The 16581-nt window shown below is 37.3% G+C and overlaps 1 protein-coding gene across 1 annotated transcript; it reads left to right on the top strand.

Annotated features, from left to right (window-relative positions):
• The first annotated feature begins 3927 nt into the window (after positions 1–3927).
• Positions 3928–12748, top strand: LOC139327284 (ropporin-1). The gene is made up of 5 exons (XM_070957079.1): positions 3928–4043; positions 5944–6061; positions 9709–9870; positions 11151–11326; positions 12682–12748. The coding sequence occupies exons 1-5, from the start codon at positions 3928–3930 to the stop codon at positions 12746–12748; spliced, it is 639 nt and encodes a 212-aa protein (XP_070813180.1).
• The last annotated feature ends 3833 nt before the right edge of the window (positions 12749–16581 follow it).

Below are 16581 nucleotides of genomic sequence, written 5' to 3' on the forward strand. Positions count from 1 at the left end.
ATTTATCTGAGGCATCTGCAGCCTGCCTTTTAATTTAGAGAAATGTGAATGGTAGTTTACTGATATGTTTTGCCGCAAGCTGTCTGTATTTCCCAGATTGGTAGGGCTTTGTGACTTGAATGTAATTGGAAGGGTATTTGAAACTTATTTTCTACTGTGTATACATGCATTTATTAGGTCTCTGCAGTTTGTCAACAGCATAATAAATATATTATTGCTGGACAGGTTTCCTTGGGAATCAGTGATGGAGTTCTTTAATTTCCCAAAGTGTTCAGCTGCAGAGATTCACTCCAACATATTCCTTTGTAGTTCAGGGTGCAGAGAATGCAGTGTGCCAGAATCCCTTCTCTGGGACCTCAGAGGAACTCAAAATTAACCCGCTTCTTTCATATGTGGGATGCTTTTGTAGACTTTAAGAAGAAAAATGAGTGGTTGAATTTTACAGGCATTTTATTGATTTGATTTATATGCTGCCCTTCTTGTCATCCAGAATATTCAAGGCATCATCCCTTTCATCTCCAAGCCTTGTAATCCCATCAATACTTGAGGTCCTAACTCTAGCCAAACCCCATTGCAACCCTTCAGCCAATGGTCGCTGCATGCACCTGCTATAGCAACTAGGCATTTCAGGGTCATATTCAACCAGCTAGGCAAATATTTTCCAGATATTCTTTGTTTCCTCCCAAGTATTATAGAAAATTGAGTTTAACAATGTGTGGCTTTTCACATTTCATCAAAACCGTCAGCTTGACCAGCAAAATCCATCAAGCAAACCATCCTTCCTCCTTCAAAAGGCAGCCTTGGCCACAATTCTCTCCCTGGCCTAATTTGGCAACCTCTTCCGAGGCAAATCCTACACTGCCACAGCAGCCACCGGAATACCTCAGCCCACAATAATGCTGCCATCTCCTCTTTTCACTCCAAGTGACCCTGTTTTCCTTTGCATCACAATTCTTCTTCCTTGTCCTCTTTGCTAGATCCCTGCCTTTCCCATGAATCATCCTCTCAGTCAGGATCCCCAAATGCCAAGTGGTCATTAGAGGGCGCAGAATGCACCCAACTATTTTCCTTACCGTGTTTTCCTGAAAATAAGACTTTGTCTTATATCTTTTTTGAACCCCGAAATAAGCACTTGGCCTTATTTTCAGGGAGGTCTTATTATTTTGGGGCACATGGAGAAAGATGAGGTTCCTCTTGCCATTTTACCTGATTTCCAGCTCTGTCTCCCTAACCCTAAGTAGAGGAAATGGCAGGGACTGGCTGCCCATGCGTTTAAATATTTTCGGGGAGGGCTTATTTTCAGGGAGGACTTATTTTGGGGAGGGGCTTATTTTAGTGCATGCGCTCAAAAGCCCGATTGGACTTACTATCTAGGGGATGTCTTATTTTCAGGGAAACACGGTAGTAAGGCTAAAAGTTGGGGGGGCTGGTCACAATTCAAAGTCTAGGGCACATAGATGTCTTCGCCATATTAAAAGCCCTGCCTTGCTTGCTGAGCATTCCACAAGTCTTTCTCCTGACTGGTTGAAAGAGCAGCTGACAGAATCAGGCCTTTTGTGAGGTACAGTCTCAGTTGCTAGGATACCTAGAGCTGCAGTTAAACAAATGCCCCAGTCCTGACTTAATGCAAGGGCCCATCGTGAGTGGGAGCTGCGTGAAGATCCCGATTGAGCCTGGTGTGACTGTCCCAAAACAGCAGCTGGGCATTCTTCGCAAAGAGGCTGAGACGTCTCAGCCTCTGGTAATTGAGGAAAAGGAAGGAACTGGCCATCTGGATCAAATTCTTAACCTGTTTTGCTTCTCCCTGAAAGTAAAGGAACCTGTTGGACGCAAAGCCTATGGCAGGCATTGAGGAGGGATTTATTATTGGGGGACAGTATGCCGAGGTGGTGGAACAACTGCCAGGGTCTGGATAGGATTAAGGAAGACAGGTTGTTGAGAACGGGATAGAGCACCCGGAAAATATACATGTGCAAATGGGCAAATGGGTCGTACTAAGTAGGCACTGAAAAAAAATATATTTCTGCAAAAATCACTTCAGCCATTTTGCACCATATTCTTTAGCCATATTGCACATATTCTTCATTTTCTTGAGTACCATCTTTCTTTTAGGTATCTTTAGGATGACTGTAGGGTTGGGTGATTGCTACATGCAGTCACCCAAATTCATCATTCAGATTTTGTGGATTCCTGTTTTCTCAGTCACAAACCAAATCATAACATATATTTGGAAGTAGACAAGGTTTTCTATAGAAAGGAAGTAGCAACTGGCTTTTGCATTGTTCATAAAAGCAGAACATGCTCCCTTTTTCCCCGCTTTAAACCCAATTGTTAGTATCCTTCCTTGTAGGAAATATTGGGATAATCCACTCCTCATCATTTCAGCATCTGGAGAGTACAAGATCCATTCAAGAAGCTTTACGTCTTTTAGTTTAGAGGTACATTTGTCTGAGAACAGACTATTTTTTCAACAGGAACGTAGCTGTCATGGAAATAACTGTATACCTTTTCCTTTTTAGTAAACCTGAAAGCACTGTCTCATATATTCATATAATCATTTCTGCATACCTACTTTTGATCCACATTCCTCTCCATAAAGCTGTTCCATCCAAGCAGCTGCAGCAAATCTCAAAAATGATTCCTCCTGTTTATTCTAGATCTTGTTGCAAGTCCACCTGTACAGCTTAAACAAAACTCCCACATTTTTCCTTTTGACATCTGCAGGAACTTCAATAGCCCTTTACATAATTGATTAATCTACAATATTTTGAAAGGGGATTAAAATGTAACAAAGAAGATATTTCACAGTCTGTTTGTTGTCAAAAATAAACCATGGGATCAGTTCAGTGTCCCATGCAAAACTAGAAATTTTAATTAAATAAGCCATGAATATGCAATAGTTATATAAAACTGATTTAGGTTTAAGAATGCGTCTTCCCCAATATATATATAGAGTTCCTTTACTTGTAATATTTGTTCATTAAAGGGAGATGTTCAGCAAGTTTAGTGTTTTGTGAATAGCTATTAAGGGTAGAAAAGATCTATCCTCCTTTATACCTAGTTGTAGTAATTCATGTTTTGCAAACCGGACTTTTCCAGTTATGGTTCTGTTTGTGTGTAATACAAAATAGGACCCAGCTATTTACGAGACCACCTTCTGCCTCCGATAACCTCCCACCGGCCAACACGCTCCCACAGAGAGGGTCTCCTCAGGGTGCCGTCTGTCAGGCAATGTCGGCTGGCGACCCCCCGGGGAAGAGCCTTCTCTGTGGGGGCACCCGCCCTCTGGAATGAGCTACCCCCAGGGATACGACTAATCCCGGACCTCCGGACCTTCCGCCGGGCCCTGAAAACTTTTTTATTTCAGCAAGCCGGGCTGGGTTAAAAATTTTTAATTGGGTGAATTTTATGGGTAACGGGGTTTTAAATTGGAGAAGCCTAAGATAATTTAATTTTGTTTTAATGTATTTTAATATTCGTATTGTGTGTTTTTAATTCTGGCTGTTCACCGCCCCGAGTCCTTCGGGAGAGGGGGCGGTATAAAAATTTAATAAATAAATAAATAAATAAAATAAATAATAGGTAGTTTGAGCCAGAATTTATTCTGATAAATTAAATCAAGCTAAAATGTAATCTATAGCTTTAATAGCAAGAACTGGGCTGTCCCTTAAAAGCGTATTTGGATTCATCAGTAATCTGCATTATAACAATATTCCATGAAAGTGTACATCAAACATGGAAATGATCTCTGTTGCTCTTAAACCTTCACAAGGATTCTGAAGATATAAGTTTGGCCTATGCAGATCATACACATATGCAAAGTCTTTCACAATCAGGATTCTGTACTTTGTGGATTTCTTAATAGTTGAGTTTTCTATATAAATAAGGTTTCCAAAATTGCTGTTTTTCCTAACAGGCACAATAATTATGCCACAGACAGATAAACAAGTATGTATTCCTCCAGAGCTTCCAGATTTGCTGAAGCAGTTTACAAAGGCTGCTATTCGAACTCAGCCTCCAGACCTGATTCAATGGTCTTCTGAGTAAGTTGAATGTTTTTGCCAACTTCAGTATCATGGTTATTTAAAAGTTACTCAAGCCTAAATTGTATCTGTTATAGTATCTTGTATGTCATTTTTATATGTCCTGCATTTATTATTCTCTCTCTCTCTCAATCTCCCTCTCCTACCCCCCTCACACACACAAAACACACACTATCATATATTGTACACTTCTAGAATCTAGATACTTACTTAGCATATACAGTACTATGCTGTAATTTTCAGATATACACTCCCTACTGCATCATAAAATTTAACATTTGCTATGCATCATTAAGTCTTTGAATCAACAACATAATTTATAACATATAACAATTCAGACATTCGCATCCCCAAAGGGTACACTTACAATATCATCACAGATATTCTTTACATTTTTACTCGTAAACAAACTAAAGAGATATTTTAATACAGAATCATTTGCTATCCATGTATTTATTATCAAACATGTTTTACTTCTTTCTTCATTGTTTTTTAATTCATTCAGCAACCAGCTTCCAACTAACTCATTGATGTATAATATCACAATTTGTACAGAATAGTGTTTGAACGTGCTTGTGATAAAATTGGACTTTGGTTGTGCTTGTGGTACACACTAGGTAAAATATTCCAAAAACAGACCAATATTTTGTTTGTACTATTAGCAGGGAATGCTGAATGTTGCATAAGGCTGTTAACCTACTTATTCCTTTTTTATTGTTACATTTTAAAATGTGTTCTGAATTCTCTATGGAATTTAAAAAGAAGCTGAGTTGTATTACTTTTCTCAAAAAGCAAAAAAGAAATAATAGCTCAAATTATTTGGAACTTATAAAAATCAGTTATGAATATATTTATTTGAGTATCAGTTATATTCATGTCGGTTTATTCGAGTATACAGTACTGGGGATTAGGGCTTTATAAGGCAACAATAATTCTGATACAAGCCATTTATATTCCAGACTTTTCTTCCTAAAATTATTTTACTGTGCTGAAAATCTCATGGGCAGCCTGAGTGTCTCTTGAAAAATGTCCTCACAAGATTGTGGTAGAGAAGCACCTATATGATACAAGGGGTTGCTACTGGAAAGAAACGTATTTTCCTCCCCCTGCTTTACTCAATAAATACAGAGAAACCTCAAGTTTTTGAATATTACCATTTGCATTTTTAGAAGTGGCTTTCCATATTTTCAGATATATTTGTTAACATGATGATTCCTGCATCATGTAAAAAACATCTTTAAAGAGAAAATCTTGATTGGAAAAGATAAAACAAGGCAGAACTCATGCTTCTGTCTCCCAATGCCACCATTCCAATCCAAATCTCTCACATTTCTACATAATGTAACTTTGGAAGAAAATAACAACCCAGGAGATTTTACAGCGCACACCATACTTTTGCGGGGGTGGGGGGTTCCCTCAATTTCAGTGACCTTTATTTTGTAGTGTTTTATCACCAGTAATTTTAATGTTTTTTCATATAATTCAATTTTCTTGAAGTACTTGATCTCTTCTACATTATTGGGTGCATTTATAATGTACAAATAATCCTTCGTGTCTTTTATCACATTATTATCCATAGCAGCATCAATACTTTCAGACCATGTTCTTTTGTTAAAATATGTACTGTTTATATTCACAATTTGTAAGTCACCAATCAAACTTCACTGAGATTTTTTTTATTATAGCAAAATAAACAATCTTCACACTAAGAAACACAAAAACTAGCATGTCGAACCTGATGCAAAAGATTTGAAATAAAAATAATAATTTTAATGTCAACTTAATTACAAATAAGTGGAAGCTTTTGTGTGTCTAAGCAACTAATCAGACAATGTCTCACGCATATTTATGCTAAGAGCTGTTGATAAAAGGAAAACACCTATTTTGTCTTTGTGTCCAGTTATTTTAATGCCATGGCCCGTGGAGAGGCTCCTCCTGTAAGAGAACGAACAGATCGAGTGCCTTTATCAAATTATGCAGAGCTTACTCCAGAGCTCTTGAAGGTCTTACACCAGAGAGTAAGAAATATCTACTTTCCATTTAGGGGCAAGAACATAAGATATTTGAGTGTTTGTGTGTACATGCGTCCAATTACTTTGTGTCTTTTGTTTTTGTTTTTTAATGAATTTGATTCACCTGCTTTAAAATTAATTTTAGGTGCATTGCCTTTCTTATATACATAGCAATAGCAATAGCACCTCTATTTATATACCTCTTTACAGTGTTTTACAGCCCTCGCTAAGCGGTTTACAGAGTCAACCTATTGCCCCCAACAATCTGGGTCCTCATTTTACCCACCTCAGAAGGCTGGAAAGCTGAGTCAACCTTGAGCCTGGGGAGATTTGAATTGCCAAACTGCTGGTAGGCGGCAGTCAGCAGAAGTAGCCTGCAGTACTGCACTCTAACCACTGAGCCACCAAGGCTCTTACATACTACATAATATAGAAGAAGTTCTAAAACCATTGCCAAAGGATTAAATAATAGTTCATATTTTAAATATTATTTTAAAAAATTCACAGAGTTCATTAATATTTGTTTAATATCATCTTGTGCAGCTTTTAATATACAGTACAGAAAGAAATTCTTTTTGCAATTTCCAATTTTGAAAAAGGAAATACATATGAGAACTCACCAAAATTATATAACAACTTCATAGGGGTTAGCAGCTCATATATAAAACTTGATCATAAGTAACTGAAAGAAATGTAGGAAGGCAGCATTCTAATGTTCTGGGCATCACATGGGTAGATTCAAAGATCAGTACAGATGATCTGTACCAGGGGTGGGTTGTACATACCTTTACTACTGGTTCGCAATGCGGCCATGATCATACCCATGCTTCGCTTGCTCAAATGCAAGTCATCGCTTCCTGATGACATCGGGATCGGTGGGCGGAGCTTCCCGCCAGTTTTACTACCGGTTCTTGTGAACCAGTCCGAACCGGGGGCAACCCACCACTGTTCTGTACTCATTTACAGTTTGGGATTGATTTGGATCATATATATATGTGATAAAAGAAAAAAAAAAACCCTGTTAGATGAGACAATGAATCTGGAAATGTTGACCTCAATACATGCAACCAATATAATTTTTAACTTATTTTTACATTGAATCATAAATAATTCTAGCAATTGTATGAGAAGTTATAAGTGCAGCTAGTCCTTGACTTACAACAGTTCATTTAGTGATCATTCAAAGTTACAACAGCACCGAAAAAAGTGATTTACGACCGTTTTCACATTTACATTACCATTGCAGCATCCCTGTGGTCATGTGATCAAGTCAGACGCTTGGCAACTACCTCATATTTCTGACAGTTGCAGTGTCTTGGGGTTATGTGATCACCTTTGACAATCTTCTGACAAACAGAGTCAATGGGGAAGTCAGATTAATTTAATAGCCATGTTACTAATTTAAGAACTGCAGTGGTTCAATTAATAGCCATGGCAGGAAAAGTTGTAAAATGGGGCAAAACTCATTTAACAATGTTTCGCTTAGCAAGAGAAATTTTGGGCTCAATTGTGGTCGTACATTGAGGACTAACTGTACAATAAAACCTAATGGATTCTCAGGTAGTGAATTTTAGATGCAATAGACAAAATTTCTGTTTGGACATCTCATCTGAAATAATGGATATCGCATCCAAAGTAGTCCAGTGAGGCCATTAATTTTACCTTAATTTTATGACATCTGCAGCTACTTAAATCATTTATAGAAGTTTATATCACTTTCATAATGATATCATCACAAAAATTGTGTAACCAGATGCAAATCACATTCTTGGGAAATAATGGACATTTGGGAATACCAGACATCTTCTACATCCAACTAATCCATTTAAAGTTTTACTGGAGTTCATCTATACTCACTCATCTGACTGACTGAACGTTGTTCTTTTTGTAGATATTTCTGGAACAAGGAATTTTTTCCCTTTATACATATTTTGGGAGAGAAAAGAGAAATAATACCTGAAGCATTTTGTGTATATCTATGGCCTCCTGATTTCTAAATCCTATGCTAATGTGCATGTATCAGTCTGTTTACCATTTGGTTAATTTGGTTAATTTCTTCTTGGAAGTTGTAGATAGCTTTCAGAGTGGAAAATTCATTCAAAATCCCAATGTTCAGTCACAAAGGTCCTTCCTAGAAAACTACGTAGTGCATGTATATCACTATAGCATGTGGAAACGCATATGATTCATCCTAAAAAAATCTGAACTTTTTAAAATTCTGGAAGGTTTGCAAGGCTGGGAGATGAATTTATGTATTTATTTGCTACAATACTTAATTGAAGGCTGTAATTCTTATTGAGGACTACCACTGTTGCTTGATATTTTACCAAAAATATACACCCAAAATTAAAACCAGCATTGTTAGTAATAATTACACATATAATTAAAAAGTAAAACTGGTTTTAAAAAACAAGATTTTAAACCAAAGAAATGTGTCTCCGAAAGAACTGGGATTTTCCAAGTTTATTTATTTTATTTATTTATTGGAATTTGTCAAACAAAAATGAGAACAAGAACGAGAGAATAAAAATACAATGACAGGGACAATAGGCACATTAGTGCACTTATGCACACCCCCACTACTGACCAGTTAAATATGAAGTAAGGTCCATGGAAGTCAATTTGTGACTGACTGTTGTCATGAAATGAGTTCAGAGCCACTGTAGGAAAATTCTCCCTAGGATGTTTTCTGTGAATAAGGGAGGAACCTCCTAAAACAGATGTTCTCCCAAGTCTTTTGAATCTGAAACCTATAAGATTTAAAGATAATAAACAGCATATACTTTGCCCTTGTCCCAAAATCTGTTGTAATATTTTTAGCATTGATATAATGCCGTCTTTGTAATTCTTCCAAAGACCAACTTGAGAGCAATATCAATTCTAATTTTTACCAGCTCCAGCTCCAGCTCCATGTAAAGAATATTACAATAGTTAATTTTCAAGCTAGCAACATGAGGATCACCATTCTAAAGTCATTTTCTTTTCAGAAGGGATATGGTGTTATTTCGACCACAGCTGATCAAAAATCCCTGGGCTGTTGCTTCTATCTGAGAAACCAAAGATGCAAATTCAAAAGTGCTTCCATCCTGTCTACATATTCCTTAGAAGAAAACATGGCACCATTCAAAACAGGGACATCTCCTCTCAGTATCTTATTTCATTTTTTCTTCTTGTTTTTGGTACATACATTGAAATCCATGCCCCAGCAAAAGAGAGGGTCTAGGAGGTATATTTCAAATGCTGAAATAACTTTTGAGATCATATCTCAATTGATTCGTTTCATTTCCTTGGATGAAAAGTACTGATCCCTCTGCTTATTTTCAATTTGGGGCCATATTCTGAATGGGCTCTCCTCCAGGCATGGGTGTCAATGATGCTAAGTCTTGACAAAGAAATGAGATACATTATGACTTAGTACATTATGTGGTGACCACTCTCATTTTGCTCATTATGGTATTTCGGTCCCATTCTTTGCTTCAAAATAGTAATAAGACAATTGCAAAAGTGATCAATGGTTACACATACATCCCAATTTCCTTAACAATACTTCAGTTCTGCTATCCTTACAATGCATTTTGAAAACCTTAAGAAATGCTTCCAACTATAAACCCACATTAATTTCTTCACTTACAATGGCTGTTATTTCTTTTCAGGTGGGTGGGAGGCTAATCATCCATGTTGATGAACTAGCTCAGATGTGGAAGGTGCTGAATCTCCCTACAGATTTATTTGAAAGTATCATGAATGTTGGACGTTTTACTGAAGAAATTGAATGGCTCAAGTTTTTAGCTCTGGCCTGTAGCTCTCTTGGAGTTGTAAGCTTATTTTTTTTAGTTGTTTCCTTTTCTTTTGATGTCTAGCATGTTTGCAGTATTTAAATTTTCGGTAGGTGATTTGACTGTTCTTTATAGTGTAACAAATCATACATCATTAAGATTTTTAAACACTCTTCCCTGAAACTGCTTGTCCAATATTACTTAGCATTTTAGATTTAGTCAATAGTCAGGACACTTTAGAAGAGTCATGTTAATCTATAGAAACCAAAAAATCAAAATGATTTTCTGATTAACACATCTTATTAACAAACATTTACTTTAGTGAGCTACAGCTCACTGCACCAGCTGCATGGAATGGCTAAACAGATGTAGGATTTAAATTAAGATGAGGGGAGTGAGTGGAAGATAGGTTGTTTTTGCAGATGTATGTGACATGTGAGATAGTTTACAAATATCTCCCCATCATCTTATCCTGGTTTAAATTCTAAAGTCATTCCATGAATCTAATGAAGTAAACTTTCATCAAGAAAGCTTATGCCTTTTAATAACATTTGTTAATCTGAAAAAATGCTTCAAGACTCATTCTGACCAAAATCAGGAGGGGAGAATAACCTAGTCTGGAAAAAAAATGAAATCAGACCTCCCTTGGTGAGGTTATTCAGGTTGCCTAGAGCTTCTTCTATCAAGATTCTCAATTTTAATAAGAATTTGGTCTTCAATAGGTTATACTGAAGATCTGTTGTAAATATGAAAAATCTTAGAAGCTATACGAATTTCCAAACCTCATTTATAGTGAATTAATTGTGAATTATGTGTGTGGGTGTGCATATTAATATAAAGATATTTAAAATTAAATTGCATCCCTGAGCTTCCTATGATGGTATCTATTAGTTTCTCCCAATCATTTTTGTACCTGTATCTTGTTTACACAACGCTGTCCTTTATTTTCACAATAACGCTGTTAACAGAATCCCTAACTCGTTTCGCTGGCATATTTGGATCATGGTGTTGGATCTCTTTGGCGGTATTAGAGGAGATGGGCAGGCAGGGGATTGGATACTTGGAAATGCATACTTGTCATTTCACTATGGTGGATGTAGCCAACCAGAAAAAAACCAAAAACAAATGAAAAGCACCAAGGAAATATCTAATGCCAAAAGCTTCATAATTATACACTCCATTCTAGCCCTGCCTAACCTATCACAGAATTTTGAATTCCCAAGGTATTTTTTAAAGGATAGTTGAGTTACACATGTGATGACTACTTGCTCAGTTACTAATACTAATAAAGGTCATATCCTTTCTCTTTTTGAAAACAGACTATTGCAAAAACTCTGAAGATAATATGCGAAGTTTTATCTAACGAGAATGAAAGTGGTCCAGCTCGTATACCTTTCAGTACTTTCCAGTTTCTCTACACTTACATTGCGGAAGTGGATGGAGAAATCTCCGCATCTCATGTCAGTCGAATGCTGAATTATATTGAACAAGAGATGTAAGTAATACTGATACATAAGGTAAATGTCAAAGAGATGTAGCTTATGTTAGCAACAGCAGCCAACCAACATAAATGTGCAGTAGATGGAATAGGTTTCAGGGGAGTACATATAGCTAAGGTATATAGCAAATTCATTTACAGGCTTGTACATAGAAATTTCACACATTGATTTGACTAATGTTAAGTAGGTTCACAAATTCTTCCTGAAATCCTATTCCATTTATTTAACTAGGAAATAACTGTATAGATCAGTGCCCTCCAACCTTTTGGGCACAGGGACTGGTTCTGTGGAAAGAGGCTTTTCCGGGGATTGAAGGGGGTATGATTTTGTGCACTGCCTGCGTCCCACAGATGGGGCTTTGCTTGCTTGTGAGGCCCAGTTTCTGGCATCCCGTGCCCCGGTGCTGGTCCATGGCCTGGGGGTTGGCAACCCCTGGTATAGACTACTTCTTCTAACTGAGGTGCAGATCCATTTTTGAATGTTACTCAATAACTTGGGGAACTCTGAGCAAATCTTTTACCCCACATTTAATGCATTGGTATTCAGTGTTGGTTTTCAGCTACGCTTGTCAACTAGTGCCAATCCAATTAACTTTTCCTCTAACTTTCAAATTTGCTCCAAAGGTTTGGAGGACTTCCCCAAAACAGGAGGAGGGCATGGAAGGAGAGAGGAAATAAAAGGCCCAGGGAAAGTGAGGCCCCATTCTGTAAGCAAGAGTTAGAATGAACAGTCATCTGCAATGCAAGCAAGAATTCTATCATTACACTTTCTAAAACTGTTTTTGAACTTTTTAAATCTGGCTTGATACACAACAATGATGTTATCTAGACAGGTCTCAGTTTAGGAGATGATAGAGAGATATAGAATTTGCTACTGCTTGTCTACAGCTAAAGAGTCAAATATTCTTAGATGACCTATGCTTAATGTAGTTATAAAATCAGTGTCCTGATACTAAATTACCTTGCTAGTTCCTAAGAAATTTTACAAAATCCCTTCCAACAATCCATAGCCCAAAAAATATGGGTATATATTTAAGAACTCATAATCAGAAACTAAGAGAGAGGAATAGAGAGGAGATGGTTTCCACGCAGCTATCATGAAATTTATATGGTTGTAATTTAAAGAAAAATAGGGGAAGAGAAGACTTAGAGGATGCCAAAGACTGATCAGGGCAAAACCTACCTTGATTATCGTTTCTGCCTGATTTAAAATAAAAAACAAAAAAACTGGAATTAAAACAGTACAGAAAGAACAAGGATGTTGCTACAACTTTATGTCAGAAACATTTAGAGTGTGTGTTTCATAAGCAAGAGTACTACTAAGCCATTTTTTCCCCATGTTTCCCATACAGCATCGGGCCAGACGGCTTGATCAAGGTGACTGATTTTACCCAGAATCCTCGAGTCAGGCTGGAGTAGATTCTCAGTACATCATACACTATCAATGTTAGATGGAGGAAGAAACAGAGAATAGAATGACTTAAACAAATAGGCCAACCTCTCAGTCACTTTTTCCCTTTGTGTCTGTTAATAAACAGTTTGGTAAAGCAACCACTAAGAAAGATGAAAACATAGATTGAGAAGGTGCCAGTAAAATACAGTACAGTCTATTGTTAATTTTATAGTGTTTTGATATACACGCGTCCACCCAAATAAATATCACAGACTACCAAAGAGTATAAACCTATTGAATATATTTGAGGTCCATCCTTCTCCCCTCTTTTTGCATTTCAAATTATCTGGCATTGCCATGCAAACATGTTGGGAATTTCAAAACTTTTATTTACAGAAGAATATTAGGATTTTTCCCAAGATGTCTACAATTATAGAAAGAAAAGAGTAAACTTGGGATCAGGCAGTAAGCTTGTTTTTCTAATACTTCTAAGTGACTATTCTATTATCATTTATCCAAATATAATGGTTTAAAAGTTCCTTATATTTAAAGCTTTTTATGGGCTCTCTCCATATATCAGCATTTTGTGAGCATATTATTTTATTTAAAACATTTATATAGCTACTCATTTTATAGTTAACTCTGGGCAGTTTTATAGAAACGATTGTATTGGTTTTCCCTATTTTTATGTACTGTGAAACAATAGCATATAAATAGTGCTGCAATTGTTTTCCACAGTAAATCCGTTTAACCGATAAAACAACTTCTGATGATTTCATGCCAAACTAGAGAAGCTAGAGAAGAAAAAGTAATCCTTCTAAATACTCTGCTTGAATCACAAATTCACAAGAAAATTAGAATGGATTTGACATACTGTACTGTGTTTGTAACCATGTCTATGGATGAATATATTGTATGAATTCACTAATTTTTAAGCCAGAGTTAAACAATGGTGAACAAAGTATAGGTTGAATATTCCATTCCCACAACTTTTTTTTCTATAGTACATCTTTTACAAATTGGCTATGTAAGGGGCAAATGAATACAGGTAGTGCTCGACTTACGACCACAATTGCACCCAAAATTTAAGTGAGACATTTGTTATGTGAGTTTCGCCCTCTTTTATGACCTTTCTTACCATAGTTAAGTGAATCATTGCAGTTGTTAAATTAATAAGTTGTTAAGCGAACTGGCTTCCCCATTTACTTTGCTTGTCAGAAGGTCGCAAAAGGAGATCACATGACCCTGGGACACTGCAACCATCATAAACATGAGTCAGTTGCCAAGCATCCAAATTTTGATCACATGACCATGGGGATGATGCAACAGTCATAAGTGTGAAAAATTGTCATGTTACTTTTTCAGTGCCGCTGTAATCTTGAACAGTCACTAAATGAACTGTTGTAAAGTTGAGGACTACCTGTAATCAACTGAAAATGAAGAGATTGGACAGTTTTCCCCTAGGTCCTAGGAAAGCAGAATTATAGGTCTATTAGGTTTTGGTGAACAGATGAGTTTTAAACCTTACCCTCTGAGGAATGATACCCGAGTCTTGCTTAATAAACAATGGCACTGAAATCTGATATAACCTAGTAATATAGCCTGGCCACATTAGGTATATCATTTGGTGTGTCACCATCATGTTATTTTAAGCAAGTGTTTTCCTTCATAATAAAGTGACAATAACAATGATAATGTTTCTACAGGTGAGAATGGTGCCATCTTAGATCTTAACCTAGAAATACTGGGTTTGTTCCCAAGCTATCTATTGTAATCATGCCCAATTTTTATTTCATCTTTTGGTCTCATTATTTCAGACTATACAAATAGGGATTTATATCCCTATCTTTACTTCCAGGAAGCTCCTTCTATTGCAGGGGTGTCAAACTTGATTTCATTGAGGGCTGCATTGTGTTTGACCTCGGGGAGGGCATGGGGCATGGCCACGGTGGGCATGACCAGCTCGACATCACTCATGTCGGGGGTGCCTGTGGAGGCCTGAGCACTCTGCCAGCAAAAAACAGGCTCCTGTGCTCCGTTTTCGGCTGCGATGGCTTTCTGCAACCCTCTGCCTGTGAAAATGGAGCTCGGGAGGGCCACCTTGAGTTTGACACCCCTGCTCTATTTCACTGAGCACAAAATCTTGGAGGGAAGCGATGCTGTATGTAGGGCTGTTATGTTCTCTCAAAACTATTTCCTCACTAATGCTAACATCTTTCAGTATTCACCAACCATCGAGAGGATATGATAGCCTTCATGCTATCTTGGACAACAATTACAGAATAATGCTGTAAATGCAGTGAAAGACTAATAAAGGATTTAATGGCATTAGACACAATCTGCTCATACAGACCTCTTTGGAGCGAGTGGGTATTGGTCAGATACAACCCGATGTGTGTCTGCAAGGCCACCCCATTATTTCTACTTATGACACCAGCTTGTATCTGCTCCTTCTCTTCAAAGTCAATTGCTAAAGAAAGGGAGCAGTGTCAGCAAATATCTACTGGTACGGATTTAAGCTTTTGGTGTTGAAATATCATCCCTACTGATTCTTCATTTCTTTCTTTGGGATATTTCATTCACATTAGACCCTTCCTTAAATGGTGAATCTGAGTTACTAAACCACACACATTTGTGCTCCTGCTGACACCTGATCAGTTTCTGTGGTCTGCTAGTAAAAGGGGCAGTCAATAATGAAAGGAAACAGATTCATCTGCAAAAAGGAAAATCCCTTAAGTCAAGCTTAATTCCTAGTGACTTCATGGACACATCCCTGCAGTTCAGATGTGCGTTTAGCACTGCATTGTTCCAGAATATTTTTTTTTTCAACTTTGTAGCCTACAGCCTCATTGCTAGGGGTTTGTCTATCCACAAGCTTACCAGATCTAACCTGCTTAACCTTTCAAGAACTGCTGCTACAGCCATCTACTTGCACACTATTTATTTTAACACTCTGGCTGTGGTTTAGCTCAGAAGTTAAGCATTAGTAAACATTACTTGTATTTAGATGGGGAATTCCAGCATTGTTGGGAAGTTCAAAAAAATATTCCCCAAAATGGCAGTGGCAAACCAATTTCCCAATGCTGTCAAAAAAATCCACATGGATATAATCACTAGGCATCAAGCTTGATTTGAGGGCACATTTAACTTTTGAACACACCGTTTTGTTCCAAACTTCCCCCCAAAAGCTTAGATGGAAACATTAAGAAAAACGTTCTCTGACAATTTAGATTTTAACAAAAGGTAAACCAATCTTATGGTATGTTTCAGTATTAGCAAAACCACTCTATTTTACATATTGGAAAGAATTGCTTTCTGGATTAATCTAATTAAGGGAAGCACTTTGAAACGTATGAACCCGCCTTTAGATTTAGAATAACTTTATTTTCACTTTGAATGTACACTAATCAACAGCATACAGCAACAGAACCCAGCTTTGGATAACAACCTAATTTATCTTTTGGCAAAGGATAACGACGTCCTGGCCCCTTAAAGGGAAACAGCATGTTCGCATGCTGAACTTTATTTCCCACTGCAGTAGCCCGACTGAATTCTTCCTAAAATTTCGCACCTCCATAGCTTTGCAGCCATTCAGTGCATTACGACGTGAACTTCTATCGTTTTTCAATGGACACATACGAATCATTGTGGCTCTACATAACAGCAAGATCCATCCATATATATTCAGCCGGACAATTCATATTCCTATCATATATAGGACGGACAAGCCACCGCCTCTAAAACTGCAATCGGAACCGCCCAGAACCCGCTAAGAAATTCAACTAAGCCACACCGAGTTTGCACACCGCTGCTTCTATTGGCCCAATGTCACCGCGGTTTCTCACCAATAAGCGGCACG

Source organism: Pituophis catenifer, unplaced genomic scaffold, assembly GCF_029215685.1.
Source record: "Pituophis catenifer annectens isolate HBS135680 unplaced genomic scaffold, rPitCat1.0.hap2 SCAF_1, whole genome shotgun sequence".
Taxonomy (NCBI): domain Eukaryota; kingdom Metazoa; phylum Chordata; class Lepidosauria; order Squamata; family Colubridae; genus Pituophis; species Pituophis catenifer.

What these genes read in the sequence shown, in the direction of transcription:
- LOC139327284 (XM_070957079.1), top strand. Translation starts at nt 3,928, where the DNA reads ATGCCACAGACAGATAAACAAGTATGTATTCCTCCAGAGCTTCCAGAT. An exon ending in CTGATTCAATGGTCTTCTGA is followed by an intron (nt 4,044 to 5,943) that starts GTAAGTTGAATG and finishes CTTTGTGTCCAG; the next exon opens with TTATTTTAATGCCATGGCCC. An exon ending in CCTGTAGCTCTCTTGGAGTT is followed by an intron (nt 9,871 to 11,150) that starts GTAAGCTTATTT and finishes TTTTGAAAACAG; the next exon opens with ACTATTGCAAAAACTCTGAA.